Source organism: Rhamphochromis longiceps, linkage group LG11 (genome assembly GCF_057381845.1).
Source record: "Rhamphochromis longiceps isolate RC_006_pf linkage group LG11, R_longiceps_female_GT1.1, whole genome shotgun sequence".
Taxonomy (NCBI): domain Eukaryota; kingdom Metazoa; phylum Chordata; class Actinopteri; order Cichliformes; family Cichlidae; genus Rhamphochromis; species Rhamphochromis longiceps.
In genome coordinates, this window is record NC_140567.1 from 6,669,522 (window position 1) to 6,697,510 (window position 27,989).

The window sequence follows — 27,989 nt, forward strand, 5'->3', positions numbered from 1 at the left end:
CTACTAGGTAGTCACACACAGGAGCGTTTGTGAGAGAGCTCGTGTCATCGCGAGATCTGAGCGCGGGATTCCCCTCGGCGGTAGGTGGAGACTGGACACAGCAGAGTGGAGTCGGTATTCAGGCAGATGATCTCTCTGGTTCTGCTTTTGTGAGCGCTAGGCTAGCTTGTAAACAAGAGCAAAACCCCCCGGCCGAGTCTCGGAGAAATTTCATGACTGAACACGCGGGTGTTTTTTTGGTTACTCACAGCTGCCGTGTACGCCGGTATGCTTTTCTTTCCGTTTCCACTACACGTCTTTGCTTTCGACTCTGCAACATACTGAGACGCTGATGCTGCCCAAATGAGCTAACCTCTCAACTGTCTTGAAAGACAAAATCAACATTTTCACTTAGACCTAAGGTAAGAGTTGCAGTTCAGGTAAAGCTTTTTGCTTTGCTGGGACACAGTTCTGTTCTTGTGAAATTCCTTCAGCTTCACTGTCACCGGGCTTTGCCTTTGCAGGTGTTGGTAAATATCACAGGGGGAAACGTGTCCAGCGGCTACCAGCTCACGCATAGATGTGTTTGACGTGTTTGTATAAAGTAGTACTTAACCTAACCTGAAAAATACATTCATGCATGTAGCTACGATTATTATTAAGATTTTTTTTTAGCGGTTATTTATTATATTTAATGATAAATTTGATAAATGTAAAATGTATGTTTTAAAATAAGAGATCTATTTCCAAGAACCATATAGCAAATTTAGACACATAGCCAAATCATATAGCACCACAATATATCTGAAGATAAATAAATATTACATGTTAAAAGGTAACAGAATGTAGATTCATAGTTTTGTACATCTAAGAGGTGCTGTGTACAGTGTTTAAATTCAGTCTAAGAACAAAGGTAAGCAGGCACTATTTGCAATCGAGCCTTGGTACAGTGCTGCTCTCTTCGATTTGCGAGGTAGGATCACCCCACTTTTTCATATAAGGTGCAATGGTGAGTAAGACAGTAATCACCTGTGATAGATAAACTGTAATGCACTGTGATCCACAGAATCAAGAGGATTCAAGGTGGACCTAGAAGGTTAATCAAGCAAAAATTGTGGATTGCACAATATTCTAGTGTGCAATTCTAGTGCATGAGCCTGCAACTTGTTGATTTAAATCAAGATTTGTTTCTACATACATAACCAGCCAACCAACCTTTGTCATCAATAAATTTTGTCAGTTAAATCACGTTACTACAGGGCCCCTCAACGGTATGTTCCATCGTTATGCCAGTTTATGTTTATGTAAATTACATGCAGCTGCAGGATAGGAATGCGAAAATGTTAAAATATGCTGACGACATAGCTGTTGTGGATCTCTTTTGTAGCAACTCTAACTGTTTTGCTCAGGAATGTAGGTTGGAATAATGGCATAACTCTCATTGGTTGTTGATTAATTTTGCCAATGTGAAAGAGCTTGTCTTGAATTACACAGGCTCCATAAAAGGTCTTTCACTCTCTGGTCAGTCTGTGGAAGTCTGGGAACATATATTAATGTAAAGATAAACTTTTATAGTTAATGCTAATTCCATTTACAAGACTGCTAATAAGAATTTTTTTCTTATCAGGATATTGGGAGGCTCTGCAGTTAGCCACAACTGTGGAAAGAGTTGATGTCAGCTTGATTGAAAGCATGCTTCAGTTCAGTATCTTAGTCTGGTATGGTACCTCGATTGTTGAAAATAGGAAGAACTGAACATGATTGTCAGAACTGATTGGTCGACACCAAACTTCATTGGATAAGCTTTGTCATCAGGCTGTCTTAAGTAAAGCCCGGCCTATTGTTGCAGAATGTGAACACCTTTATTTTGAATTTGAAATAATGACCTCTGAACGATTTTATAGGATGCATCTAGCTAGTAAAAAGGTGTATACGGGATCATTTGTGCCAAAAGCAATCAGCGTACTAATTAATAAGATGCTGTGATTTATTTCTATAGTTGTCTTGAATTTTTATATGCATATGTATGTATGTTGGCTGATAGCCACCAGAATTTTTATTCTGACAATTTTCCATTAATTTGGACAATAAAGTCATTCTATTCTAATTTTCTTGGTAAACGTTCCACATGGTTCTTAAAAGTCCTGTAGTCTAACCTCCAGGCAGAGTCCTTTAATGCAATTAACAGTTTCAATTTTTCAATTTTGTGACCATGAAGGGTTTGAATATAGATTTTTGGGTGATGTTGTAAATAACACGCACTTAGTTTAAACAGAGTAATGGGAGTCTATGTACACACTGAAAGTTTTCCTGTCATGTCAGTTGGAGCATTGAATTCACCCCTTGGGGTGCAATTTTGTGCATCCTGAACCAGTCGGCATAGATTACCTGCCTTGTTTAAGAATTTGATTCATTCATGTCATTCACACATCGTCACACCACAGCCACTCTTGTTTTGAAGAAGAAGAACAGATGCTCATTAGCTAGCTTTTGACCAAGAATGGTGACTTCAAGTGCTGCTGAAACAGGGTTAAAATCAGTTGTTTGTTTACAGCAACACTCTGTTTTTAAGGCAGTTGGTCGAAGAAAAGAATCAAAGGGCTTGAACTCGACGATCCGGAATTAGACAGCAGCAGTCCACGGACCGTGGGAGAGCATATACACAAACCTTCCCCTGCAGGCTATATGATAAAGCACTTAACAGAAAAGTGCAAAAGACATGAGAGCAGCTGTAGCCACTTGTACAATAGCATGAAGCTTCACCTTTTTTCAGGCTTAGTATAGTAGAACAGCTGGGTTATTTGTGTTTGTGTTTTTTTTCATGACATTCATTGTTTGATCTGTCAGACCCAATTGCACCCACCCAAAATTTATTTTTTTTCTTTTAACCACCAACCGCCACTGTTTGTGTGATAAGAAAGTTATGATATATTTCAAAAGCAAACTGTAGATTAAACCACAGAATACAAGCAAGGTATCTTTGAACTGTAATTATAAGAGTCAGCAGCACTTGACTCAAGTCAGTGATTATCTAAGGCAAACATCATTCATATGCATCCATAGCTGTGTTTTCCTTTGAGAAAGGGAGGATTAATCCCACACATCCCCTTTTGTCATATTCATTTATCAGCTGATTGATAATAATAAGTACTGTCAAAAATAAGAATAACTATCAGTCTGATCATGGTCCTTTGGTGTGCAGCTTTGTAACCTAGCACTCTGAGCAAATGGAAACCGGCTTGCTGTTGCCTCTATATTGGTTCACAAGAGGTGTTCACAGTAATGACACTGGAGCTGTGAAAATAAAAATACCACAGTGAAGCTTTTGTGGTATTCATGGTCGATAAACTCACAGACAAGATGTTATTTCATATTTCTGGAGTTTCCAATATTCTTTTTGCATGTTTTCTGAATCAGACATTAATCCAAACAGACTGAAATCCTAGTGAGAATTCATGTTTGTTTTAACACCAGAACCACAAAGGTAGTCATTTTCAAAATGCTGCACATCTGCAAACCTTCGTTCCTTCAATTTATCCATCTGTCTTCTTTTGAAAAGCAATATTCCATAAGCAAGATAGAGGGTAAGTGGGAAGCTACTCACATTAAAAGCAGTGCAAAAAGCATAAAAAATGTTTGGACCAATCTCTAAAATATCAAAATGTAGCCTTTCTAAATTACGAAAATGATGAATGAATTTTCACATTATTTTCCAAACAGCTTTTTAATCCAGGTATGAGTTTGTGCCTTTATGTCGCCAACTTTCTCAATAATTCACTGTAATATGTTGTATTAAGTTTCTGTAGATCAGTATTGTGGCATTTCTTCAACATCACCATTAATACATAAGTAGTACTTCCATTTTCCCTAAAACCATACTTGTGTTCCTTCAATAATTTATATTTACCAATAAAGTGATCCAGTGGTTATAATGTCACATCTTGATTACATCACCATAAGCGATTTGACTTGACGTGTCACCTGGCTTTGTTTCTTTGCCCTGTCCCTTTTATACTTCCAATATGATCTGCATTTCTGCTCTTGTCTTTGGAATAATTCAAAGCCATTCTCTGCAACCTTTCACTATAGCTCTGGCTTATTTAGCAGATTTTGAGTCCCCTCTGTGAAGACCCCTACATTTTTAACAGTGGAAATAAGTGATATTTATGCATTTCCATATCCCCTAAGTGCTGAGCAAAATTGACTCTCATTACTTTTTACAGCAACTCTGGTGCACACAGTATGGGTTCAGTTCAGTTTGTTGGAAAGCAGATTATACATTAGGCTAAGTCAGAAAACATACCACTGCAAAGGCAGACAAACGCCTCTGGAGAGAGATTTATACCATAAGAGGCCTCTTCAGGTGATCATAGCTTAAGAGGCTGGTGGTGGAGCTGATGTACATGTGCCTCAAATCATCAGTCCCATGAGTCAGATAAATGGAAGGCACCATTTTTGGCACAGTGACCCACAGTGTCAGTGAATATGGCACCAGAAGAGGCACATCCAGGCTTTTGTCATTTAGGCATGGTTTTTTTTTTTTCATCCTTCATAAAAATCGTTTGTTTCATTTTTGTTCTTTTTTTCTGCATGCTTTGGAGGGTGTAGCACTCTGCAGCCTTTGTTAGAAATTCATTATACATGTAACGAAAAATGCAATTAGAGAACACTTTAGGTATTACATGAAGGTCATCTTCCTAAAGCTTATTGAACTTTGGGTTTTAAGTGGGCTCAATGTTTTATTGTTTTAGTTTTTATTTGGATGAGCCACACATATATATTAATGGGTGGCCAAGTATATGTGCCAATTTATTGCTGAACTGCTGAACTTACTGAGCAAAATCTGATTGTTTTAAAGTTCAGTCACTGCTAACCAGCTAGTTGTGGCTCTTCTACACACATAAGTTTCCTGCCTGCTGGCCCAGTGGCCAGTTCACCATTATTGCAGTCCTTGATATTATTCAGCTGCTTCCCCAGAGAGCATGCTCCACTGACATACTCCAATCCCTCTGTCTTCGACTGAAGCTGGTACCTTCTGCTGTGAGCTAGAGTCCTGCACTAACCAGGACTTGCAGCTCATGAAGAAATGGTTCATCCGCTGCTACAGTGATGGAGTTGTAGTTAGACTCAGGAGAAGGTAGCTCTGCTGAGACTTACTTGGTTATTTAAATTTATAGGTTATGTATAGAAATTGATGGACTCTGATCACTCCATCACCCCAGATAGAGGTCTATAACTCTCTGGTAAACACTAGGGCTACACTTGAAATCAACGTTGTGTCAAAGAAGGTCAAGAACTCAGTTAGTTTGGTCCCATGTCAGCAAAGTAGAACAGTGAGCCAGCAGAAGCTGTATTTTATAATGCTCTGATTATGTTAGCGTAGGAGGTACAATTCCTGTACTGTCTCCTAACCAGCTCATATTCAGAGCAGTTGACCCATATAATGGTGTGTTGATTATAAGCTCAAGAATACCCACTACAGCTGGGAAGTACCTGTGGGTGGTTTTGGCCTTTTGGCTTCAGAAGACTGTAACAAGCCATTTGTGGCAATTATACTGGGGCTGAAGCCAATGTGGGAGTACCTTATGATTCCTATTCAAAAATCATCTTTTTCTTGTCTTTCATTGAATAATTATGCTCCCATTCACTAAGTTCAGGCTCTCTAATTTGGGTGCTGTTGAGACAGTTTATAGAAGACTTTAATGTCTGACACTTGAATGAGTGACAGCTGGCTCATGTTTCTCTTACCAGCTCCTAAACCCATGACATTGGACGTTTGTTGCTGTGTTCATGGTAAAAGCGTGACACCCCAGAAACCTTCATATAGTATTTTGTTACGTTTGGCTTGGTTCATAGTGCTTTCAGAGTGTGTAGGACAACACAAACATATGTTACTTGGAAGGCTTTGGCTCCAAATGGAAGAAACTCTGAGTCTGATCTTCTAACAGGCTCCAATGCAAAGCCTGTTGCTAGTATAGGTATGACCAACCGGTGCTTTATCAGAAGTGTCTCCTAAAATTATTTCTCTGTTTTACACCAGAAGTTATGTATAGTGTAAAGACTAGGTTGGTTGGTCTGAAGCTTGTTTCTGGGAATCATCCAGGACTGTCTTCCATTTAGTTCCTCACTAGGCTCTATCGCATATGACCACTGCAGGCTGCCAGGTTTTCAAACACTCATTGCATTTTTAAATGCAGTTTAGGCTGTAGTTTAAAGAAATCCTTCTTTGTTTGTGTTTCAGAGCAAAACAGAAGTTAGTGAAACCTCTGATTGTCTCAGAGTGGCTATGAATTATGCATGGAGATCCTGTGAAAAAGCTTTTAAGTTCCTAAGATTTGGGTTTCTAATTGACCTGATATTTGTTTTGCCCTACCTAAAGTGTCAGGGACAAGAAGTACACATTTGCCAGAGCCTTCATTAAGAACAGAAGGAAAATATCTATTTAGAATTAAGTGTAAAGGTGGTACTAAATTGTGGTTATCTATTATTTATTTTATTTTTGCCTCTGAAACCACCGACATCCCTTTGTGCTTGGAATGCTGCCCATGTGACCCTGTTAAGTGACTGTAAGTACGTATATGAATGGATGGATTATATTGTTTGGAGGACTAGTGAGTCTTTTCATGTATGTTTATTTCTTTCAGGATTAATTGACTGTAAAGGGATTTTAAAGCTCAGTTCTAGCACTAGTTTCTAAAGGTATTTTTAGTATGCTTAGCTACAGCAGAGAATATAAATTCTTGACTAGTTAATGGCATCTCCTGCCATTTTTTTCCAGAAATGAAACTGTGAGGAAATCTCTCAAAATGCTAAGACTTATTGCTGTTACAGAGAAGTGAAAAAAAAAATAGACTTCAGATTAAGATCAATGACTCAGACAAAGGAAAATTTTAATGGTAGATGACAAACAAAGCACCAATTTAGAAGTAGATAAATGATGTTGGAGTAGTTTGTAGTCAGATTTTCTTGTGGGAACTTTAACTTCAGTTGTGCAGAACTGGCAGCAGATGTCTTCAGACTGAAATCATACCTTTACTCTTTCATCCTGACACAGATTTTGTTATTGTCTGCATCATCCTTGCTGCACACAGGCGTGATAATGTTAATCCTAACAACTAAGGACTAATATGTCACTATTTGCAGACAATTCTAATTCAAGTGAAAATGGACATACCCTTTAACAGTAGTTTAACACCAAAGGATGCTCAAGATTTTCTTCCCCTGCCACCATGCCCTCCACAAATTTGTATGGAAGAAAATCCTTCTAAATTTACAGGACTCCCAAGTCTCCAAAACGGATAGGATCAGCAACTTGAGATCTTGTTCACTGGCAGATATCCTTAAGTGTTCATCCAGCTTTTTTTTTTTTTCCTGTTCTATTTCGGTCCCTTCTCTGGAATATTGCCTGTTGTCCTGAGGCAGCGCTGAAGTGCTGTGCTGCAGTGTTTTCAGAGGTTGTCCTTCTCACTTTGTTCCTTTTTTGTCTGTCTGTCACTTACTCACACACATTCTGCAGATTGTCTACGCCAGCCTCTGCATCGCCTGTATCCCTGGGGGAGAAGAGACAGCACAAAAGCCTTGATGTTATATCTGCTATATTGCAGAAGGCACAGTGGGTCACTGTTAGCAAATGATATAGGGAAGCAAGAAAATGTTGTTAAAGAGCTGGCTATCAAACAGTCAAGTAATCTGTCTCAGTTTGATCTAGGCAAGTGGGTAGACATGAGATGTGTCAAACACAGACCTGGAAGATTTTCTGACAGACTATGTGACTTGTCTTTGTACAGCCAGATAACGACTACTGGGCCGTTAATTCTCTTTGGTGCCACACTGAGCTCCAGGCAGCTTGATCCAATCTGACAGGCCACATTTAGTTCAGGAATAAAGATGACAACACATAAGGACACATCATCACAGCCAGAAGAGCTCAGCAATCAAGTGGCCGAAGGGAACTAAAAACAGGTACAGGGGAGAAAAGAAAGGACTCTAGTGATACAGTGTCTGTTTTTCTTTTTTTCAATCTGTTTTTGAAAGAGGCAGGGGTAGGCCCTCTGAGGTGATTTTCAAAGTAGATAAAGATATGGAAAAAGAGAGATGGTTATCTCTAAAAGGGAAGGGATGGTGAGCTATGAGGAATGATAAACAGCTGGGACCAGCTGAACAGCTACAGTGCACAGGATACTTCTGCCACTCCTCCCTGAGACTTCACGGCTTTCCGGGATCCCCATTAAAACGCTAAATACTGCCCCGTGTTACCTTCCACATCATCAGGGTGCTTACCGTCTCCAGAGTAACCCAGTAACGCTGGTGTTAGCATGGAGAGAGCAGTGATTGATAGTTCAAAGAAAGAGGTGAATTGACCTGTAACAAGAAGAACGAAATGTTCAAGGATCATTCTATGTGCTCCTGAGTCCATAGGAAGACTACACTTGAGAAAGCTGGTATATAGTTATTTACAAAAGCTCATCACATTGTCCACCAAAGCTTCTATTATACTTTATTACTACTTTGTTATTATACTTTGATTGGCCTTCAGCTTCCAATGGCAATCCCTGTTCACCTCTGCATCCTCAGTCAAGTGACCGTACACTTTCTGGCTGTAGAACCTGCAGTACTCTGCTTTGAGGCAGATCTTGAGATTAGATTTCTATTGCCAGCAAAAATGTAAAACACCAGAGATGGAGTCTGGAAGACTGCCACAACAGAAACTTGACCAGGCTTCCCCACCAGGGAAGTACTAGATAGTAGCCTGATGATGTGGTTCTGTTGGCTTCATCGGATGATGTCCTCCAGCTCGCACTGGAACAGGACCCAGGAGAGGTTATATCTCTCGGCTGGCCTGGGAATGCCTTGGTGTTCCCCCGGACAAGCTAGATGAGGTGGCTGGGGAGAGGGAGGTCTGGGTTCCTCTGCTTAGGCTGCTTCCCCCACAACCCAACCCCGGATAAGCGGAGGAAGATGGATGGATGGTATTGTCTAGTAGTTAATGAGACTGTCATTGTCTTGAATGGAAGTATAATAGAGTATTTCAGCATTAGTTAGCCATTAAATAGTTCCCTTCCAAATTTATCAACATTTGATGATGCTGACCGTGTTTTGCTTTATCAACATTAGTACATACAAAGCTTACAGACAGATTTTCCCTCTTTTTTTGTACCACTGATCAATTCCCAGTCCAAGCTGGTCTAAAGAAGTGCTTATGTCACAACTTCTAGGAAATCACAGGGAATTATGATTTAATGAATGAAAACTGAATGAAAACTGCTCACCTGATGTGTGACACAAAAATCCTTTCCTGCTTTCACCTTTTCATAGTGGCTGGGTCACGTGTTTTGTTTTTTCCATGTAATGTATAGTGTGGTACAACATATAAAGAACCAGACATCAGTGGTTTCTACACTGATGTGGATGCAGCACAGACTAAGCTGTAGATGTCTTATGAAAGCAGTACTGTTAAGTATTACTGATGATGCAATTATGTGGTGTCAGCCTGTAATGCTGCATCAAGCCAATAACAGGAAGGTTTTTTTTTAATGCAAAGGAAAAGGTTATTGGCCTCACTGGTAGATTGGGTTGAATAATTTTCTTGTATCCATGTTTAATTTATCCATAATTTATATTTCAAGCCTAAAATAAGCTGTTTAAACATTGTTTTGCAATTTAGACCAAAAATAGCTGTATTGTCCTTCGTTTTACTTGAAAACTAAGGCTATAAAACAAGCTGAAGCTATTTTCATGCATAGACCACTTTTGCTCCCAAATCATGTCTTCTTTGAAAAAGCTATTTTCCACATTGCTTCATATACTGTATATATGCCATTTCATGCATACTTTAGGCAGCTTGATGAAAATTATTATACATGTAGGCACATTACCGCACGGTTTATTGGGCAGAGAAGTGCTGATGTACAAAAGGATTTTCTAACTAGTCTGGTAGCCTGTGCTGTGGTTCTTAGCTCAGCAATGTATGAGTGAGCCGCATTACTGTGCAGTGAAGTGTGCTCAGCCCTGCTTTTGAAATTTTATTTGGATATTAGGAAAATAAGCGTCAAAACTAATGCAGAATTTCATCATAGTGAAATCAGCCTTTGACTACCCCAATCCTTGCATTTATTAAATCTGTTGTAAGTATTTGGCTGCTAGAAAATGACAGTGTAAAGTCACATGCTGATGGAACTAGGCTAACAGGGGGCTCTGTTGTTACAGGCTCACACAGCTGCTGTGTTTTTAAAAAGTAGCAGCTGCGTGCTCATTATTCAACTAGTTTTTAGTGCTTTTGTCATGTATGTCTTGACTAAGTTCTATTAGTCAATATTTTCACATTAATAATAAATCAAACGACTACAAGTAATGGTTGCTCATAGTGATGAACTCGCTAATTGTGTTTCTTCTCAGAGCTTTGTAGCCTGATTGGTTATGGTTTAAAAAATGTCTGATATTTTTAATTACCTTACATCTATTTTTTTCTTTAAAAAGAACAGAGTCCTTGATGCATAGACAGAAAAGTCTTTCATATTGTGACTTTTCTTTGGGAGCCTTGACTTGCACGGGCTTACAGCTAGAGCCATGTTGTCTGTCCATTAGTCCTACACCTAGACTAGATAGGTTAAATGCATAGAATTTATTTAGGATTGAGGACCACCTGAAGGGCCCTGGTGTTGGTGTAGATGGTTGATAATAATTATGTGCCTATTTTTACTGTCATGTGTTGCTGAGGAAACGCATGACAGTAAAAAAAAAAAAAAAAAAAAGTAGATGTGAAGTGTTGGAGCGCTGAAGGGATGCAAAGATGCCTGATGATTCTACATCCTGTATGCAAAACTGATGCAGGCAAGGTTTTGTATACACCCATGACAGTGGATGTTAATGCAATTGGTGAGAAGTAATGGGGGGTTCTGAGGAGCAGGGGTCCTTTGATACTGTTGTATACAGTGATTGTAATTGAGAAGATAGAATAAATGAGTAAAGAATAAAGTTTAACATTTGGCAAATTAAAAAAAAAACCTTGTTCTTGACTTGTGTAGTATTTTAACACTATTGGAAGTAAAAATAACTTGAACTCCAATTTTGAAAACACAACTTTCTTTTTTTTTTTTTTCTTTTAAAAAAAAAAAAAAAAGCTCTGACTTGTATTATGAGTCTGAGTCTGTGGTCTGGAAGAGAGTCCTGTAACTCCCTGTCTGCAAAATACAGTAAATAATGACCAATGTTGGGCAATTAATTATATAGTTACTTCTTCAAAAAAAGTTACTGAGTTATGCAAACAACAAAGTTTTTTGCAGCTTGTTTACCTAAAAATGCAGCCAAGGCATTTTTTAAAATAAACATTTCAAACTATTTACAGAACAATCAGCTGTTCTGCATCAAATTTGATGCCACAAAAATTATTTGTGCCACTCCAAAAAATAATTTCTGTCCACTTTGAGATAAAGGAGAACAACAGCCTGATACCTGCAGGCCTGACAGCAGGAGAGGTATCACTCCTGTAACACCTGTAACATTCAGCAGTCGCCTCATTGTTCTGACACACACAACAAAACTATTGACTACACTACACACTAACGACACAAGATTTGCGCTAAACGTCGCAAATCTCTCACATCTCAAAACCGCTGTCACTCCTAAAACTTCCTCCCGTTTCTTAACAACTAAATGCCATGTTTTGATTGGTCGACATGGTACATTTTTCGACCAATGGGAAAGGGTGGGGGGGTTTTGGTTTCATCTTTGCTCACAGGCTTTCGAGCGTTTTCCTTATAAAATGCAGTTTTTACCATTTCTTCCCACAGTAAATATAAACAACGGTAGTATTCGGGAAGAAAACCAAACATTGCAGATATTTTTATCACAACTCTGGTTTTACGTGGCCTATCAACACAATTTAAAAACTGGTATAAAGTCCGCACTTTTTCCGTCTATTGTTCTGTCCGTCCTGCTCACATCTCCAATGGTTGCACACGTTGTCATTAACGTGGCTTCACTCCACATCAGCCACGCTGCTTTGCTAGCTAAAACACCTGTGTCGGCACATAAGGACGCTGTCGTAGCCTGTCAACGACGATGATTAACTGCGTATATACGTGAATGTGAATCACGTGATTGGCTGGACTATGGGATAAGGTGGCATCGTTCTAATCCCATACTGGAGCAGCCAGTCACTTACTGACTAACACTGCAAAACAGAATTGTTGATGTATTTACTTTAATTCCAATCCACGTTAGAATTTTTTTTTTGTGCGCAACGCAGATTTTTTCTGCGCAGAGACCGTGCCATCAGTGCGCAATTGCGCACGCGCGGAGCTTAGAGGGAACATTGGTTAGGGACATATTAAAAACTGCTCACATACTATTTAACCATGCTAAATATTATGCTAGTATGGAAGTTCAGACACATTGAGGGTGTTGGGTGTCTTAAAAGATAGTTATTGTTGACCATAATATCTTATTAGAGCGATTAGAACATGCTGTAGGTATTACAGGTACTGTGCTGCAGTGGTTTGTGTCATATCTATCTAATAGACTCCAATTTGTACATGTAAATGGAGAGTCCTCTTCACACACTAAGGTCAGTTATGGTGTTCCACAGGGTTCAGTGCTAGGACCAATAATGTTTACACTATACATGCTTCCCTTTGGCAGTATCATTAGAAGACATAGCATACATTTTCACTGCTATGCAGATGACACCCAGCTCTATCTGTCCATGAAGCCAGATAACACACACCAATTAGTTAAACTGCAGGAATGTCTTAAAGACATAAAGACCTGGATGGCCGCTAACTTTCTGTTTCTTAATTCAGATAAAACTGAGGTTATTGTACTCGGCCCTGAAAATCTTAGAAATATGGTATCTAACCAGATTCTTACCCTGGATGGCATTACCTTGGCCTCCAGTAATACTGTGAGGAACCTTGGAGTCATTTTTGACCAGGACATGTCCTTCAATGCACATATTAAACAAATATGTAAGACTGCTTTCTTCCATTTGCGCAACATCTCTAAAATTAGAAATATCCTGTTAAAAGGGAGTTTTTCCTTCCCACTGTCGCCAAAGTGCTTGCTCATAGGGGGTCATATGATTGTTGGGTTTTTCTCTGTATCTACTGTACAATATAAAGCACCTTGAGGCGACTTTTGTTGTGATTTGGCGCTATATAAATAAAATTGAATTGAATTATGGTTGCTTGATGAGCACAATTAGCAAAATTAACCAGTTTACAAATTCATTCATAATTGTGGAAACAAAACATTAGTGTTTCAAAATAATAATACTGGCTCCGTTTCAGCACAGCTGGATGCAAAGAGCAAATTTCCATAGCAAACATTTGTTGGCAGTAGAGAAAAGTCAGCCTCATCACTTGTGTCACTTAGAAGGTACCTTCTTACAGTAATTGGGAGTAATGGCTGGGAAGAGCAGGAGGGGGATATGATCTACTACTGCATCTTAACAATAGTATTACAGTAACCAGGTAAACATGTTCTCTCATGTCCTGCCTTAATCACATTTCTCCAAATATCCGGATTCCTTTTGAGTATATTAACGTAATATGAGAACAGGCTCAATTGAGGAAAGTGACCAAGGCTGAACCTGCAAGAGATAAACATCAGTTACTTAATTTCAGTAGATTCTAAATACTATGTTGTGATTATATTGCATTATTGTTTTACACAATTTTATGGCATAAAGAAATGAACATTTTATATTGTAATCAACCTTACAGTCATGGCTTATTCATACTGGTCAATGTGCAGTAGAAGGTATCATCAGAAAATGTCAAATATTCTTCACTTTTTGTAGATATTTTGTTTTCACATTTTGTTTTGATTCTCATTTTAAATAGCTTAAAGTCATAACGACAGAAGGGTTTTAGAAGTGTTTCACGTTCTTAATTCAGTACTTTGGCTGTAATTACAGTTGTGATATCTGAAGGGATTATTTTGTGTGGAATCGTGACAGAAAATGTAATTTATTTTAAATAAATTCTACAAGACATTAAACTGCAAAAAGTAAAGGGACCTTTTAAGAGACAAAATACACAGACTTCGTGTAATGCTAAACTGTATTTGCACATCAAGTGACATGAAGTCATTTGACTGAGGCCAGGTAAGCCTTTCATAGCTATTGCATTCGCTCTTGCTCAGTTCACAATTCCTCCATCCCTACAGCTCATCGCTAGGAAGATATTCACTGAATATTTCATATGCGGCTTTCAATTTTAGATAGAAAACATGGTAGGAAAGGATCTCTGAATGAGCAGGGGAAATGTTTAAAACAAGCAAAGTTTCAGTGTCTGTATGATTTGATCCATATTGAGGAACAACTCTTTATTTTGTTTATACCGTAATAAAGGATATATTGTTAAATATTTTTAATTAAACTGCCCTATACACTGTCCACATAAAGTGGATTGGTTTGATATGAATTCTTTTGTAGCTGACTGGTTGTCATAGATGCTTAAGTCACTTTAGAAAAGTATAACTTGGGATCTCTAGCATCTTGGATTTTGTTGAGATTCTGCGGTCTCTTGTCACCAGTGCTGTTAAGCCCCTTTTCCATTAGTACCTACTTGGATCGACTCGCCGTGACTCGACCCGTATCGACTGGTTTTCTATTACAATCCGATACTACTTAACGTGCTTGGTTGTCGTCATAGCAATGTGTCCGGGTGTCCCGCAACGTAATTAATATGTGACACATGCTGCCTCCTGGCTGCATGCCAAATATCCTTGGGCAAGATACTAACCCCATGTTTGCCTACCGGTGGTGGTCAGATGGCCCGGTGGCGCCAGTGTCCGGCCTCTGTCAGTGCGCCCCAGGGCAGCTGTGGCTACAATGTAGCTTGCTTGAAATGCTCTCAGGACTCATGGAGGGACACTACTCATCCGCTAATCGGTGACATGCAGTCTGACATTTTAGTACCTGCTCAAATTGCTTGGAACCCCGGGGGAGCAGGTACTAAAATAGTGCCTGGTACTAGAGCAGGGCGATGTGACCAAAAACATTTATCACAATATACATTTGAAAATTTGCGATAACGATATAACTGACGATATAATTGACACTAGACAAAATACTTTACAACTCCACAACTTTATTAGAGCTGACGGACTAAAGCTAAACCAGTTCCACACCACTGAAGTTGCAGCATTTTTACAAACCAATTCTGGTTCATCCGTTTCATTCAACGATCTGCTTTCGCCCTTCTCATTCTCCGTCGCCGCCATGCTTTTTCAGCCATGTGCGTATGAAAACAAAGGCACCACGCATGCGCGTTTTACCCATATTCTATCACGATATTTCATTTTCTTATTGTTGCCGGTATTACCGTGAACGGTATGATATGGCGCATCCCTACCTGGTACCACGTACTATGACCTTATGGAAAACTCTGTAAACCGATCGATCCAAGTAGGTACTAATGGAAATGGGGCTTTTGTCTCTTCTTGTCAGAACACACCTTTTAAAAGCCTGAACCCATGTCTATAAGAAGGGGTCCTGCTGGGTCTGTTAAACTGTGAGTGTCATTTTGCAGGGACAAATTGGGTCCACCTATGTCCTGGGGGGAAATGGTCACAGCAAATCAATGCACTGTGTTTCTGAGTTATCATCCTTATCCTACGATCCATTTCTATTGTGAAGGGAGAGGTGTCTTTCGAGATAACTATGTGCCATCATGCACAGGGCATGAGAAGTCACTTAATAGTTTCAAAAGGACGGATCAATGAAATGCCATATGCTAAGGCTTATAGAGTCACCAGATCTTAATCACTTTAACCACATATGGAAATTTTAGACCAATATTTTGGATAGTACTGTCCTTCGTCATCATCATCATCACACCAACTCTGACTCCTGGATTGAGAGTAGAAAAGTCAGTATGTACAGTCGTAGCCAAAAGTTTTGAGAATGACACAAGTGCTGGTTTTCACAAAGTTTGCTGCTTCAGTTTTTATGATAGCAATTTCCATATACTCTAGAATGTTATGGAGAGTGATCAGATGAATTGCAAAATCCTTCTTTGCCATGAAAATGAACTTAATCTCAAAAATTCAATTTCCACTGCATTTCATCATACAGCATTTCATGCCATAAAAGGACCTGCTGAGATCATTTCAATAATGTTCTCATCAACTCAGGTGAGAATGTTGACGAGCACAAGGCTGGAGATTATTATGTTATGCTGACTGAGTTAGAATAGCAAACTGGATGCATTAAAAGGAGGGTGATGCTTGAAATCGTTGTTCTTCCTATTAAACATGGTTACCTGCAAGGAAACACACGTAGCCATCATTGCGTTGCAAAAAAAGGGCTTCACAGGCAAGGATGTTGTTGCAACTAAGACTGCACCTAAATCAACCATTTATCAGATCATCAAGAACTTCAAGGAAAGAGGTTTAATTATTGTGAAGACAGCTTCAGGGCACTCAAGAAAGTCCAGCAAACTTCTTCCAACCATCCAAAAACAGTTTGATGAAGAACAATGCCTTTTCCAGCATGATGGATCACCATGCCATAAGGCCAAAGTGATACCTAAGTAGCTCAGGGAACAAATAATCTTGGGTCCATGTCCAGTGAATTCCCCAGACCTCAGTCCAATTGAGAACTTGTGGTCAATCCTCAAGAGGCAGGTGGACAAACAAAAACCCACTAATTCTGACAAACTCCAAGCATTGATTATGAAAGAATGGGTTGCCATCAGTTAGGATTTGGCCCAGAAGTTGATTGACAACATGCCAAGGCCAACTGCAGAGGTCTTGAAAAAGAAGGGCCAACACTGCAAATATTGACTTTTTGCATAAACGTGATGTAATTCTCAATAAAAGCATTTGAAACGTATGAAGTGCTTGTAATTATACTTCAATACATCACAGAAACAACTGACACAAAGATCTAAAAACACTGAAGCAGCAAACTTTGTGAAAACTAATATTTGTGTCATTCTCAAAACCTTTGGCCACAACTGTATATGAAAAAGAATATGACTCTGTATTATAACCATTACTGAGGAGCCAAACCTTTACTCAAATTTGATTATATTTGGTGACTGCTGTGACCTTTTCCTTATTTGAACATTGTTATTCTTGGGCAGTATATTGGCTCTCTCCATCACACTGCCAAAGAGTCAGTTTAAATGACTCCAAATACATGTAGGTATACACAGAGACATCAGACTTTGGAAAGCACTTCCATGTTTTGGATTTAATAATAATAATAATAATGATAATAATGGATACTTTATTGATCCCCATGGGGAAATTACTTGTTTTTCTCTGCATTTGACCCATTCACTCAGTGAAGCAGTGGGCAGCCCACTAAGCAGGCGCCCGGGGAGCAGTGTGTAGGGACGGTACCTTGCTCAGGGGTACCTCAGGGTAGCCGTTAAGTGGATTCGAACCGCCGACCTTCCGATCATGGGGCGACCACTTTACCTACTGAGCTATCCCTGCCCCCTGGATTTACTTTAGCTCTGTGATGTGACCAGATCCAGGAAGCAGCTTACAGTTGTTCAGGTCTCTGTTTGCAGCCTGTAATACATAGCGATGCAAATGAGAGTGTTTTGTGCATGCTGTGGTGTCTTGCAGTGGCTTTGACATTTTGAAGCCTTTGGTTTCTTGGCTCAGTCAAATTGCAGGGGGCATTCACATGCATCCCTGTGGGAGCCAGTGTGCAGTCAGGGAGATTGAACAGGACTGCTGGCACTGCAAGCCTTGTCTTGCGCACCCATGTCGTTGTGGAGCAAACAGCGCATGCAGGCTGCCAGCCTAATGTTAGCCTCACTAGCAGCCTCCTCTTCACACTTCGTTTGACTTTATTTTTACTGCTGCATCAGCATCAATGTGATGCTTCTGTATATGGTGCTTTGACTCCCATTCATTGTGCTTCTTCTGTGACATTTTGTCATGGGAAATGGCATTAAGCATTCTTTATCGGCTTATTTTACAGAAAGGAATGTTTTTTTTTTTTTTGAGGGGAATAAAGACAAATCCTTTTCCTCTGTAGTCTTCATGACCTGCATGTTTCCTCTTTTGAGTTCAGTGTATATATTTGCATATAAAGCAACTGTTTGCAGATGCTGCTTATAAAAACTAACTTTGTTTCCGCCACACATTTATTATATATATATATATATATATATATATATATATATATATATATATATATATATATCGGAGCACTAGGTGCGGTGACTCCCAAGCTAGGCGAGTGGCTCCAGCAGATCCCGGGAATAACATCGGAGATCTCTGTCCAGAAGAGCGCAGTCCTGGGAACAGCTAAGATACTGCGCAGGACCCTCAAGCTCCCAGGCCTCTGGTAGAGGACCCGAGCTTGAAGGATAAACCGCCCGCAGGGGCGTGCTGGGTGTTTTTTTTATCTATATATCTATATCAGAATCGGAATACTTTATTAATCCCGAAGGAAATTAGGGTTACAGCAGGCAGCACGCTAATGGCGCATGCGCACTTACAAAGGAACCTTCTGACCAACTTTACACAAACATCACATTGGGGAGACGTGTCAGAAAGGTAGGCTGATAGGAAAAAAACAACGAAAATACATAACATGAGGTAAGAGGAGGAGAAAAAAAACTCCACTCAGACTGAGCTCCTAGTGGGAGAACAGTTTGATAACAGAAAAAACACCTCAGCACAAAAAGCACATGACTATCAATACACCATAGAAACACAAGACAAGCAACAGGGGCGGGTAAAGGGTAAGAGAGAGCCGGTGTAGACAGCGCATCCGGTCCTGCAGCATGTCTGCGCTGGTCCAGTTGACTGCCATCTTCCCCGGTAGGGCACAAGCATCGAAGGCGTTTGGAAAGGGAGGGGGGATCAGTGTTCGGCTCCAGCCTTGGGCCGCAGCTGGCGCCGTGATGGGAGTCCGCAATTTTGATATTGATTTTGTAAATTTCCATGCGAGCAGCCCAGGAGAATTTTCAGGCTGCTCTTTAACACTCTGATGCTGGTCTCTCAATCTCCCGTTGGAGAGCCGCGAGCCTCCCCATGATGGTATCAAACTTTCTGTTCCATGGTGTTGTCATTCTTTTGATTCTGAGACCTCACAACTGCAGTGATCCGTTCCGCGATGTGTTCCAACTGTCGCTCAAGGGTCTCATTCTGAGACATATATATATATATATATATATATATATATATATATATATATACATATATACATACATACATACATACACACAGACAGTATATTACATGTCACACTACTGGTCCAAGGTTTTAGAACATCCCAATTTTTCCAGTTTTTTATATAATAAAGAGTGCAATGAGACATTAAACAATTTAATGTCTCATTGCACTCTGAAATGAAAGCATAGTACAAATAAGCAGTTGGAGTTAAAAAAAAAAAAGAAAAAAAAAAAGGAATTAATTTATCGGCCAAAATGTATTTTAAACTTTTGACTCATCAAAGTAGCCACCTTTGGCAGCTATAACAGCTGAACTCACCTGTGGCATGCTTTCTGCAATTGAAATCAAATATTCTTCACAAAGTTCTTCCCTTATCAGCAGAGCTTCCCATAAATGTGTGGCACCTGTAGGTTGCTTTGCTTTCACTCTTCTGTCCATTTAATCCCAAACCAGTTTGATGAAGTCTGGAGACTGTGCTGGTCACTCAATGTTTTCAAGCTTAGAAGTTTCTTTTTCTCCAGAGGTAGTTCTGGCAAAGCTTGGACTTATGTTTTAGGTCATTATCTTGCTGTAGGATAAACCCCTGACCAACTAGGTGTATGCCAGAGGGTACTGCATGGTGCTGCAGAGTGCTGTGATAGCCGTTTTTGTTCAGGGTGCCTCTTACTCTGCACAAGTCACCGACCCTGGATCCAGCAAAACAGCCCCAGACCATCACACTTCCTCCTTTATGTTTGACAGTGGAGCTATCCTTTCGCCTACTTAAAGGCATACAAAGATCCTGTGTGATGAACCAAAGATTTCAAATTTTGATTAAACAGGTGAGGCTTACTTATTACGACCATTATTAAGCTGTGCTTGAAGCTGTTGCCTGTGAGCCACCTACCACGCAAGCTGTTAGCTCTCAGAAACTTGTCCTCTGATTCAGTTGTGGCTTTGGGTCTGGCAGACACCTTTCTGTCAGAGATTGCCCCAGTGTCTGAGTGTTTCTTGATGATAAAGAAAACTGTACTCACTGACACCTTGTCTTTCTTTGCAATTTCTCTGTAGGAAAGACTTGCATTTTTAAGTGTTATGATGGTCTGTCTAGGGCTGCTCAATTAATCGAATTTTAATCACGATTACGATCTGGGCTTTCAACGATCATTAAAAATGACTGAGCCGATTATTAGCCCCTCCCTCATTTATCCGCGACACCTTAAAGGCCGGTCCGTGAAAATATTGTCGGGCATAAACCAGTCCGTGGCGCAAAAAAGGTTGGAGACCGCTGATTAAGAGGACCCGAGGGAAGCTCGGAAAGCTAAGCAAAAGTTATTTGGAGAGTGACTGCCGTTGGTTGAAAAGAGAGTTTAAAAAAAAAAAACTTCAGTGGTGTTGCACACTATTTTATATTATTTTTTTAAAGTCATTGTTAACCCTTTAAAGCCGGTCAGAGCAGTAAGCTCCGTTTTGCGTAACTATTGTTAAATCCCTGTAGAACCTGAACCGTGTAAGCTAGCGCAATAATTTGTTTTGCATATGAAACCGGAGGAGTTGTACTTACATCTTATGCCATCAGCTTGTCCTCGGTCACGGTTTCGTTCCACATATACCTTGCAAAAATTGCAAATTGCAGGAACAAAAACATAATATTCCAGAAACACGCTTTGCCGTTCCTATCAGCTGTTCGTAACACTTCCCACAGTGAAATGATGCACATGCTGTTTTCTTTGCAAATTTGCATCATAGGATTGTTTTTTGTTTTTCCTGCAGTATATAAAAATTGCTGTATCTCCAAAATAAAACTATGAAGACACTCAAAATAAATTTCCTGTGGTGGGAAACTATTTTTTGCAACTTTATTGTATTTAAAGTTTTGAGGGATAAACCTCTTAAATTTCTCCAAGTAGAAATATATGTAAACAAAACAAAAGCGATTTTCAATTTTTTTTGTAGTTTATTGCACTTTTTTGCAATTTATGTAATTACTATGGACTTAATGCATACATATTATTAAAATATGGGCTATAACAGTTGTATTGATGTATAGCAACTTGAAATGCTCCCACAAATGGCACTACAGCATATAAAAAAAAAAAAAATATATATAAGCTCTGGTGGACTTGGTTCTATAGTAGGTCTTAAAGGGTTAAATAAATATCGTCAAATAATCGTGATCTCAATTTCAGTGAAAATAATCGTGATTATCATTTTTGCCATAATCGAGCAGCCCTAGGTCTGTCTCTTTTCCGTTGTTAATTGCCTTTTTCTCGCCATTTTTGTAATAACACACTACTTTCTGCAGTACAATACTGTTCAATTGATGCTCACGAGGGTACGGTATCACAGTGTGTTCCAACACTGCTTTTATGCAGACAGAGGGGGTTGTAAGTAATCCAGAAAAGTTAGAACAGCTGTAGGAATTAGTAGCACCAGCTTTAAGGCTTGGTCAACCTCCATTGCTGCAGCTTTAAATTGTTAACGCATTTTGTGTTCCCTGAAAAAGGTGTTTTTGTATAACTCTGAAGTGTACATTATTTTTCAGTTTTGGTAACCTTACCCCTTTTTTTTTTAACCTCTGGGTGTTCACCACTTACCTTTGTACCATTTCAAGCTATTCATTGGACTTGAACGACTTGAATTGGAATGAATAACTGGAAAAATTGGGGTGTTCTAAGACTTATGACCGTTAGTGTATATTGCAGAGTAACATTTTGGGCTTTAAAGACAGCAGCTTGGAAAATAAAGATGAGCTAGTGACATTTATAAAACCAGAATTGTTGTATGAGAATTATGAAGCTAGCTGAAGAGATAAATGCTATGATCATCAGATTGGTCAAGATACATCCCAGCTAGCGACATACTGTCCTGGTCATCATCCGGAGAACAAAATAATAAAACGAGATGCTTCAACTTTTAAAACCTTGGACATAGAGTGCCATATTGTGGCAGACTTTGCCTAAGACCTAGAGTAGGTCGAGACGGTGCAACCCTTCTTTATTCTCTGCAGCAGCTGTTCATTGCTGCGTTTTGAACTGCTTATATTTGTCTGCAAAGGTTCTCAGTCATCCAGGTCATCATAGTCTAAGGAGCTTTGAAAGAAAAGTGTTCTTTAAATTTCATCTCTTCAAGCTTCACGGATGAGAGGTGAAACATCTTCAGGGAAACTTAAAGAACCACCAATTGCTCTTAGGACCATGTTTTGGAGGAAGGAAGGTTCAGGGTTTCAGTAGTCATCATCATGGGCTCATCGGATTAGAATGAAAATAAGCAGTCATCAATCATGTGCAGGTTAAATCTGTTTTCCTGTTTTCTTTCAGCTGTGGCAGTCCATGTGTGTCTTTGTTTCCTTCCTTCTTTGCCTTATTTATTTGAAATGGTCCCAGATTTTAAGCCCTATGGGAGTGTCCACAAGAGGGTCATGGACCCCCTATTGATCCTCTACCTAATCACACGAGCCAAGGTATGAAAACGGGTGTGGGTTACAATCAGCCAAGGTTTCGGGTGAACCCATTGTGAAGCCTAGCCCAACCCCATCATGATTGGGCGGTTATCAATGGCAGACAGTTGGTGTCGTAAACCATCGCCTCTGTTCAAAGATGGTCGCTCACAGTGGACATAGATGGCTTCTTTCACTCCTCTTTCAAACCATCTGTCTTCTCTGTCCAAAATGTGAACATTGGCATCCTTGAAAGAGTGACCTTTGTCCTTTAGATGCAGATAGACAGCCGAGTCTTGTCCCGTTAAGGTGGCTCTTCTGTGTTGTGCATTATGAAGTGGCTGTTTGGTCTCTTCAGTCTGGAGGTCTGAGCATTCCTCGCTACACTGTACAGCATGCACTACATTGTTAATTTTGTGTTTGGGAGTTTTGCCTATATTGTGCCCGTGTGTATTCAGGTTGATCACAAAAAATGACCCTATTGACAATAACATATTGTACTTGCATTGATGTCAAAAATAGCCCAGGGAGTCAGGTCGACTCCTGCTGAAGAGAGACAGCATGCAAGAAACTCGGGGAGTCCAGGAGGGCAACAACAAGGGAGCAAAAAACAAAAGTGCAAATTTTATATGACATAACAGGAACGAAATGATGCAGTGAACAAGATAAAATAAAGTACTGGAAAAGTGTTAGAGCAGTACATACATTGCAAGTTATAAATGGGTCCTGACCTTGGAAAGAAGATCACCATCTTCTTTCCAAGGTCAGGACCCATTTATATCTAAAAAAACAAACATTTCCCCAGGCTAGGTTCATGTCGATGTGTTGTTCTTGACAATTTGCTTAATTTGCGTGTGTGCATTCTTAGTTTAGTCTGACCTGATTTAGTTTGCTTTGCGTCACAAGACCTGTTGTAGAGAGGGGACGATTCACTCTCTAAATGCCTTTTATAAAATTATTACTTATTGCATGGCATACCAAAGTATACATTTAAATTTAACCTCCTCCTCTGGGTACATATATTATTCAAAATTAGGAATAGCATGTTAAGTAATTGATTATTGTAGTAACTGTTGTTTTAACCAAGCTGGCCCTGAAGTAGGTATTTAGCATGCTAGCTGCCGTGTGTCTGCTGGCAGCTGCTTGCTATTAGCCACTGGTTTGATTTTGAGTCTCTCAATGACTCACTTGTTCTCTCAGTATGCAGATGAGTAGAGTTGAAAGCAATAGTGTTGTTCCTTTCTCTCTGCCTCCTCGCACTGTAATTTGTCTTGACATATTCAGGGAGGGTGACAGAGGATGTAAGGTTAGGAAAATGTCTCATTTGTTCGCTTAGGTAAACAGCTGCTATTCCCAAAGGTGAGAGCTGAGATCCGTTCAGATGAATCACCAGATATTGTGTTGCTTACATGAAAAGCACTGCAACCTTATAGGTCTGACTATTAATTTGGTTATTATATCATAGCTGTCCTCTGTGTGCTATATTGTTAATTAGATAATTGCTTGTAGCAACAATGCCTTTTTTTAAATTTTATTTTATTTTTAAATAGATTTTTTAATGTCTATATTTTAACTTGTGCTCATCTCTTCTTCCCCTTCTTTAAGTCTGCTCCTGGCAGCGGATGTCTCGTCGCCTCCGTCTGAGGTTGGAGGCCAGTTGGCGTCAGGAGGTGGGTCCTAAGCAGCAGCAGTGATGCGGGCTTCAGTGGCAGGTTGCAGGATGAGTGTGGGTGCACTTGTTAATGGTCTGCTGGTCTCTGTGGTCGCAGCTCTGCTTTGGAAATATTCCAAGCTGAGTGAGCATGCTGCTCTGTTGGAGGAAGAGCTGCATATGACACAGCAGTCCCAGGAGGTCTCACAGGCCCGTATCGACTACCATGTTGCTCTGCAGGCGCTTCAGGAACACGGCACCCGCATGGTCTGCACTGGGAAGATGCACACTGACCGCATCTGCCGCTTTGACTACCTCTGTTACAGCTCTGAGGCAGAGGAGTTTGTGTTCTTCCATTCCAATTCCTCTGTCATGCTGCCTAACCTGGGGTCCAGACGTTTCCAACCTGCCCTGCTGGACTTGTCTTCAGTAGAAGATCACAATACCCAATATTTCAACTTTCTAGAGCTCCCAGCTGCTGCTTTAAAGTTTATGCCCAAGCCTGTGTTTGTACCAGATATAACACTGATCCTGAATCGGTTTAATCCTGATAACCTCATGCATGTATTCCACGACGACCTCCTCCCAGCCTACTATACCATGAACCAGTATTCAGATTTGGATGACGAGGCTCGTCTTGTGTTCATGGAGGGCTGGAGCGAAGGCCCACACTTTGACCTTTACCGTCTTCTCAGTAGTAAGCAACCGCTTCTCAAAGAACAGCTTAAGAACTTTGGAAAGCTCATGTGCTTTACTAAATCTTATGTTGGCTTGTCCAAAATGACTACCTGGTACCAATATGGCTTTGTCCAGCCACAGGGGCCCAAAGCTAACATCTTGGTCTCAGGCAATGAGATCAGGCAGTTTGCCAGAGCTCTGATGGACAAAATGAACATTACAAGGGTAGAGGAGATGGAGAAGGAGGGAGGAAGCGGTGAGGATGAGAAGGAGAAAGAGAAGAAGGATGACTACATTGTCGTTTTCAGTCGGTCAACAACAAGACTTATACTGAATGAAGCAGAGGTAATCATGGCGCTGGCCCAAGAGTTTCAGATGAGAGTGGTCACAGTGTCCTTGGAAGAGCAGTCTTTTCCCAGTATTGTACAGGTCATCAGTGGCGCTTCCATGTTGGTCAGCATGCATGGAGCTCAGCTTATCACCTCACTCTTCCTCCCTAGAGGTGCTGCTGTGGTGGAGCTGTTCCCTTTTGCTGTGAACCCTGAGCAGTATACACCATATAAAACTCTTGCCTCCCTTCCAGGCATGGACATTCACTACATCTCCTGGAGGAACACTAAGGAGGAGAATACTGTCACCCACCCAGACAGACCCTGGGAACAAGGAGGCATTGCTCACTTGGACAAAGAGGAGCAGGATCGGATCCAGGCAAGCAAGGAAGTCCCCAGGCACCTTTGCTGCCGCAACCCAGAGTGGCTCTTCCGGATCTATCAGGACACTTTAGTGGACATCCCATCCTTTCTGGAAGTCCTCAAAGAAGGCATGAAGACCAAGCCCAGCTTAAAAAAGGCCAAGGTGGCCAGCACGGTCCATCCGGGCCGGGTCAGAGAACCTAAATGTCAAACTTCAGTACAAACCACTAATGAGGCTAAACTCACAGTCTCTTGGCAGATCCCATGGAATTTGAAATTCTTAAAAGTGAGAGAGGTGAAGTACGAGGTGTGGATCCAGGAGCAGGGAGAGAACACCTACATGCCTTATATCCTTCCCCAGCAGAACTACACGTTTTCAGAAAACATTAAGCCCTTCACCACTTACCTGGTGTGGGTTAGGTGCATCTTCAACAAGAATCTATTAGGCCCCTTTGCTGATGTTCTTACATGCAGGACCTAGTGTGAGCACAAGGCCTGCTTGTTTGTTTGTGCAGTTTCATATAATGGTGAAGTCACTGTTTCAGTCAATCACTTTGGAAAAGGGGGACTCTGTTGGATTATGGTCTGTAAAATGGCTGTTGCATGGTGCTGTTTCCATGCTCAGCCCGGGATGAACTGCAGAAGAACCATGGTCAGAAACGGCCAGAAACGAATGAAAAGTTCATCGCTTATATTTAGAAAGAAAGTGCAAAAAACTTTGTCTCTTCTAATAAAACTAGAATTCAGATCAGCAGATTTATTTGTGAAAAATAATATATAAAATGTTTTATGTGTTAGTCAAAACACTGGTTCTTTACCTTTTACAGTATGCAATGTAGTTTCTCTGTAAGGAACAAAAGACATTTTAGAATACGATTTTTAAAAAAATGGTTTTTGACTATTGGTGCGTGTGTGTGTGTTTTCATGGTGTCCGTTTGGGGAAAAAAATATTCAGGCCTGATATTTAAGATTATATAATTTAATTGCACAAAAATTTTGATTCTACTCGTTTTTTACATAGTTTAAATGTAAAGTAATAAAAATAATGTAATGCATATTTGTCAGTAAGATGTAGTCTTACTGACAAATAAATACTGTTTGACACATTTTTTACAATTACATTTATTGCTTTATGTTAAGACTATGCAATCTAAATGGAATTAAAATTGATATGCAATTAAAATACATATTACTTCTAGTACCAGGCCTAACTTTTTGTGTGGCGTCTTTTGCCTCACAATTGTTAAATTCCATACACAGTCATTTACAGGATCTAGTCAAAACCAAAGCAACCTTTTTCACATGGTTTCAGCTACTCATCGTTCATGTCAGCCACCTCAGATCATAGAGCTCTTTTCTAATATTTGCTAAGTTTAACACTGCTTCCAAAAATGTCACGAAGGACTCACAGATAATGCAACAGTTTCACAATACAGCAGTAATCAGTGTCTTGGAAATTCACAGTCAAGTCATTTCAGAACATATCGTAGAGTTTAATATCTTTAGATTAGTTCCTCTTATGTAATATTTATAGCTCCACACTGCCCGGTAACAAATCACTTCTCTCTGTTTTCCTGCTTAAATAAATTCCTTCATAAATAATTAATTTTTCTCTAATTGGCAGTAATTACAACTGTAATATTATCATTTTCTCGAGTGTATATCTGTTACGCCAGGCTGTAATTAGCGTTAAGCATTTTCCCTGCTGTATCCAGCAGTTTGCTGCTGGACAGTTGGATTTCACTGCCTTGTGTAAAAAGCATTTTCCTTAATCTAACAAGGTATTTTTGCAGCTTAGTGTTTCACAGCCTTGTGTGAACCTCTGTTAATTAGGATAAAATTCCCAGTTATGTGTCTTTTAACTTACATTCCTCTAAGGTTTTCTGGCTGGTATAAGGAAGTCTAATATTGAATTTTAGCTGGAAACAGCTGCCTGTTAAACATGTTTTAGTGTAGTCTGCAAATGAAATACTGCATGTGGGTAGCTCCAGTGCACAAATGTACTGATAAATCTTTAAATGGAGGTGAAACTATGTCATAGTAGGAATGTAGCAAGAGATGTTTTATGGAATGGCAAAACACTGCCATCAGAATAATGACTTATATTGTTGAGATTGCGCCATTTTCCTTACTGTACACTTTATGATGTCCCCCCTGCAATGTTGCGGCTGCTGCTCCTTTTTGCTTTTATTTTCATGCCTTTTCTGTTTTCCTCCACTTTTCATATGCAGTTGTTTATCACTGCATGTTCAAGAGATTATTTTAAGCAACTGCTGTGTGTTCAGGATGTGATTGATTAGATATGTATGTGTTAGTGTTGTTGATTAGATTTCTGTGTATCTCTGTATGTGCCGAGTAAAACACGAGTCTCTGTTTTCTGTTAGCAAATAGTTTTTTTTTTTTTCAGTGAGTGTGATTGAATAAA

General features: G+C 39.9%; 1 protein-coding gene across 1 annotated transcript; it reads left to right on the forward strand.

The window, feature by feature from the left end:
• Positions 1–86: 86 nt before the first annotated feature.
• On the forward strand, positions 87–27,989 carry pomgnt2 (protein O-linked mannose N-acetylglucosaminyltransferase 2 (beta 1,4-)). Its single transcript, XM_085422075.1, has 2 exons — positions 87–401; positions 24,149–27,989. Exon 2 carries the CDS (start codon positions 24,237–24,239, stop codon positions 26,043–26,045), a length of 1,809 nt encoding a protein of 602 aa, XP_085278201.1. The 5' UTR covers positions 87–401; positions 24,149–24,236; the 3' UTR covers positions 26,046–27,989.

Bases quoted from the DNA above. Each gene is read 5' to 3' on its own strand.
- pomgnt2 (XM_085422075.1), top strand. From the start codon at position 24,237: ATGCGGGCTTCAGTGGCAGGTTGCAGGATGAGTGTGGGTGCACTTGTT.